Source organism: Eleutherodactylus coqui, chromosome 9, assembly GCF_035609145.1.
Source record: "Eleutherodactylus coqui strain aEleCoq1 chromosome 9, aEleCoq1.hap1, whole genome shotgun sequence".
NCBI lineage: Eukaryota > Metazoa > Chordata > Amphibia > Anura > Eleutherodactylidae > Eleutherodactylus > Eleutherodactylus coqui.
Window position 1 is genome coordinate 113,593,787 of NC_089845.1, and position 5,194 is coordinate 113,598,980.

Sequence of the window (5,194 nt, forward strand, 5' to 3'; positions counted from 1 at the left end):
GAAATTTCTCTTCATCTTCAGTTTTTTAGCAGAGGCCTGAAGGTTTCCATTAACTCCTGTTCCCGTAGGAGTCAATGGAAACTCCAGCAGATTCTAAATCCACATGGTGTCCCTTTATGGTGCCGATTATGTTGCTCAACAGGATTTCAGCCTTTGTAATGTAAAAGGCTGAAACCAACTGCAAAGCCACAATTTCAGGGTGTACCCCGATAGCATGCTCATTATCTGCCGTACCGTGGATGCAAGGCAATTTTCAGGAGAAAAAGGAAAAAAAAACCCTCGTTTTGGAGAAATTCTGATCCTCTTGTGCGAATTTCACATGCAATAAAAGGATCGGAAAGGTTTTCCCATTGATTTCAGTGGGAAACCACCTTGCACAGGACACAGCAAGCGAGAGCCATGTGCTGTAATTAAGGTCCCATTGAAATCAATGGGCGATGCGTTCAAGGAGCATGGGGGGGGGGGGGGGGGGGGGGGGGGAACACCCATGTGAATGCATTTCAAGGGCTTATTCCGATGTGCATATATCAGCCGCGTTTTTTCATGCCCGGTCGATATACGCTGTCTCTACAGGTGGAGAAGGAAGCGGGATGGGAGCAGTGCACTGAGCTTCCGCCCCTCTCCACTATTTGTAATGTGAGGGAGCGAGACTTAGCTCTGCCCCATCCCTCCCATTGCAAACAGTGGCGAGGGGCAGAGAGGGGGCTCCTACCCCTGCTGAGAGGAACAGCGTACATCGGCCGGGCGTGAAAACCCAGCAGATATACGCACGTCGGAATAAGGCCTTAGCGTGGGTTAGCTGCCAATTCTCCACTGGGCATACAATCTGCAGTGTTTTGCAATCCCAGATAAATGAATGAGGTTGAGATTTTTTTGTCTACACAGTGCAGAATATCCACTGTGTAATTGTGCTTACAGAAGGGATTTTAATGTTGCAGAATAGAAGCGTCTTTTTCTGCAGCAGAACTTAACATAGTAACAGTGAAAAATCTGCATACAGAAACCAACAGCCGAGAAAATCCCCACGAAATCCACAACTTTATTTTTGCGGATTTCAGGACGGTTTATCAACTGCCCAGTGGAAATCCCACAGCATATCCACCCCGTGTGAACATAGCCTTTTAGTAGAAGGGATGAAGTCTGCTGCGCACCCATAGCAACGGCGCACCTTCTCCACTGCGTGTGAACAAACCCTAAACGGCTTCTGACAATTTTTTTTTTTTTAAATGGTGGAGTTCTCATTTTGCTCCCAGTTAAAGGGGAATTAAATCAAACCCACACAAGCTTGTATATAAAAAGAAAGTTTATTGTACACATTTTATTTATAACTCCTGAAACTCCAGGAACACAATCATCGTCACTTCGGTACGAAGGGTACACTTTCCAACGGTCATTACAAAAACCATAGATGACCATTGGTTCAAGTTTAATTTTCATTAGCTTAAATGCACGGCCCAAAAAAAAAAAAAAAACCTGTACAGAGCTTCCGAAACAAAAAGCTTCCTGCTGAACTGACACTATATGGCCCTTCCAAAAAATAAAACCCTCAGGTCTAAAACGTTAGATTTATAGGACCAGAAGTAGGAGCACCAATCATCAGGGAAGTCCATCCATTTACATCCGGAACCAAAAATCCCGCTTTTCACATTTTAGAAGAGATCTGTAACAAACGAGGGAATGAACATCGTAACTCCTTGAGAGAACGTCTAGTCTGGGTATGTAGGATTGTCCGTCCGGCCGCGGTCCTCCAGCTATCGGCATCCGCTTTGTACAGAGAAATTAAATACTGATGTTCATTCCATGTACCAACTGTACATCACATGAATGATATATCAAGTCACATTATTGCCATTGATCCTTTAGACACTATAAACAGAGCATTAAACGGTCTAGAAACATATTGAATGTTGACCCCCCCTCCCCCCTTGACTTTTTGCCAATTTTGGATTCACCGTTTGCATATATACAAACATCCATATGAGAAGAACAGGCTATAGCAGAGTTTTATGTGTGTACGTAAATAAGCATACATCCACTCCGGGAAAAAGCGAGAAAAAAAAAAAGCCAGTAAAATTGGATCACAAGTTTAAAAAACACAGATCAGTGGGTTTTGGAAACCTCTGGTCCTTTTAGAAGAGAATGTCTGGAATTATAAAGACATGATTGCCTTTTTTCTCCCCTTTCCTTGCAAAATAGTGCCACATCAATGCACAGGATGCATGGGGTATTGCAGCTCATCCCACTCATTTTAATGAATCCATGCTGCAATACCCAGACAGCCTGAGGGCAGGAAAGGCGATTTTGTTTCCCCCTTCTCTCTTCATCCTTTAAAGAAGGCAACCATGTTCCTATCATTCCAGACAACCCCCTCTATGGGCCATTCTATAGATGGGAGGAGTAGAACTGGTAGAGCTAGAATGAGCAACGCGTAGCAGGCAAAGGTTTGGACATTGAAATTTAAAAAAAAAAAGGCATGTTCACACGTGGCGGATTTTGGTACAGATCCACAGCAGATTTCACCATTTTAATAGAAGCTGTGTAACATGTTGTGGACCCGCAACAATGGTGTGACTTCTGCAACATGTGAACGCACCCCAACAAGGGTTTTAGACGCCCCTTTTCTCCCACATCATGTACGGGGTCCGACAAAACAAGTTATATAAAATCAAATACGGATTCCGTTCCCGTGCAGCAGCCAATATAAATGATACAAATGTTACTTCCCACGAGGAGAAGAATTGTATTTCATCAACAGATTATCCAGATGTGTCCGACTACCGTAAAACCAGACAGATACAGAACCGTGTCGGCAACCAGCAAATACGCAGAAACTGGATGAAACTGCCTAGAAGTCTAGTTTGGCTGCAGCACACGTGTGGCAACAGTCACATTAGCCGGTCCTATTAAGGGGTTATCTCAGGCTGTCCAACTCATCTAGCCAAAAAGAAAAAAAAATTATGACCTTCATCAACCAATGCCAACAACAAGCTTTGCCAGGCAAAACAATAATACCAGGATACAAGCACAAGCCAGCGCAAAACTGTAAACAAGCAGAGAACAATTACGTAACACCAAATAAGGGAAACATATGTGCCTTTACAGGCCCCCGCCCAGGATCACTTGACTGCAGTGGCAAAACAAAAACCTGTGGGGATAATAGTCCTAATCACAGCCCAGCACAAACTATAAACAGAGGGGTGGAGAAAGGAAAAAATGAACTAAAAGAGAAAAGAAACACAAAACAGCTTCCCTTGCTCACTCCAAGACTGAGATTCTAGGGGTATTTTTGTGACCCCTTCAAGTATCTTGTAAACAAAGGGGGGGGGCAAAAATAAAACACATTTCTCATCAAAGAGGGCCAGACTCCACAACCGGCTCTTGTAGAATTGCACATGATCACCAAAGTAATCCAGAGTCCCTGAAGGTGGTCCAGGTGAACCCAAGAAGGGAGCAGCCAACTGTGCACCAGCTGGTTAGGATGGGGAGAAAGCATCATCATGGTCTGGTCAGAAGAGGTGATGCCCGAGGTGGTACACCCTGTTTATTAGGCATGTTTTGCTGGACCTCGTCAGAAGTGGCTGAGAAGTCCTGGATAGAAGTCCTCTTGGCTGGAGCAACGAGAGAAGGTTTGATCAGTACAGAAATACAACGTTTGTCTTTCGCAAAAAAAGTGGGCACAAGAGTCACCATAAAGTGTCCACCAAGAGAAGTTCACCGTAGAGGTCACATGGTAGAGGGCAGAATGACCGACTTGGGTGGAGAGCGGGTCGTTTATGGTGCCATTATTTTGGTGGCTCGCTACCCATGATGACATCACACATACGTTTAGTGGGAGATTACGTCTTTTCGTAGGGTGAAGATGTACGATGTTGGGTTAGAGTAGACCGGCACATGACGGGGTTCTCCGAGAAGAGCAGGTGCCCACATTCGGGTGTGTGCCCATAGTTGGGTTCTTTCCAATTTGACAAATTTTGCAGTGTGGATGTGGAGATATCAGGATGTTTTCTGGCCAGCTAGGGGCACAGCACCCACACCTTGGCATAGTCATTATAATGGACCACCACCTCTGCCAGTCTCACTGCACCAGGGTCTCAGTGGGCTCCTTGCCCTCCCCGGTAAGGTGCAGCCTCCGCACAGCCTCCTTGATGAGGTTCCCGGACAGCAGGAGCTCCTGCAGCAGCTGGTGGGGGTCTTCCTCCTCCTCGCCCTCCTCTTCGTCTCCTAGGTGCTTCCTGCAGCTCCCTCGTACCCAGCCCCGGCCACACAGCTGCTTGGTACCCCCTAAGCAGTGCCTGGCGCCCCCTGTGTGCTGGTGGTGATAGCGGCCGGCTGCCCTCGGGGTGCATACCCGGTATGGTGTAGTCCTGCCCCGCACACAGGAGCACATGGCAGCCGGCGCCCGGGTAATGGCCGCAGGTTTCAGGGCCATGCTGCAGGAGGTGGGAGCGCGGTGAGCATTCAGCTGCAAGGCTTCTCCTATGCGGGCGACCAAGGAGTCCACCTCCTTAGAGTCCACGGTGACCGACTGCTCCAGCAGCAGGAAGCTCTCCTTGCGGCACGGCATGGCTGAGAGAAGAGCGCAGTCACCTCCACCACCGCCCGGCTCCTACCGGCCCTGCTGGGTTTGTAAACAATGGGTGACGTAGACCTTTGCTCGGAGCGTACCACTTACAGCTCAAAGGGAGGCGATACTTTTTATAGCCAAATTCACTCACCGCATCTGCTGTCTGTTTTACATACCCGGTCTGAAACGACTTATCAACCACCGCGGTATCGGCAAGCGTTGTGTTTATTAGACGCTTTTCTGTACACGTCCAAAGCCAGCGGACGAAACCATCCTTGGTTCCCCCCTTTTGTCTTCAGCGGCTCGTGGCCCCGCCCCTAGTATTTTTTTGAAGGCGCTCGTACGTTAGAGACGTCACCTTGTTTTGGTGTGTCTGTCAGTTAGAGCGGAGGGGGCGTGGCCTGAGCTTGATTCACAGACACAAAGTGTCAGTCACAACACGTGACACGGAGGGGGCGGGCCGCAGCGTGACCGGCCTATAACCTGCGGACTGCCCGCCTTCTTGTTATTAGCTGCAGTAGCAGCGACAGGAGCTGGCTGGCTCCATGTTCTCTTTGTTTGTGAGGTGAAACCAGCATAGCTGGGCAGCCAAGTCCATTTACAGGGCAGATAAGAGCTTACTGACAGCCA

General features: G+C 47.9%; 1 protein-coding gene across 1 annotated transcript; it reads right to left on the reverse strand.

Annotated features, from left to right (window-relative positions):
* Window positions 1-1,285: 1,285 nt before the first annotated feature.
* LOC136578343 (GSK-3-binding protein-like) lies at window positions 1,286-4,808 on the reverse strand. Its single transcript, XM_066578345.1, has one exon. The coding sequence runs from the start codon at window positions 4,562-4,564 to the stop codon at window positions 4,076-4,078; it is 489 nt and encodes a 162-aa protein (XP_066434442.1). The 5' UTR covers window positions 4,565-4,808; the 3' UTR covers window positions 1,286-4,075.
* Between the last annotated feature and the right edge of the window lie 386 nt (window positions 4,809-5,194).

Coding starts and splice junctions, on each gene's coding strand:
- LOC136578343 (XM_066578345.1), bottom strand. CDS start 4,564: ATGCCGTGCCGCAAGGAGAGCTTCCTGCTGCTGGAGCAGTCGGTCACC.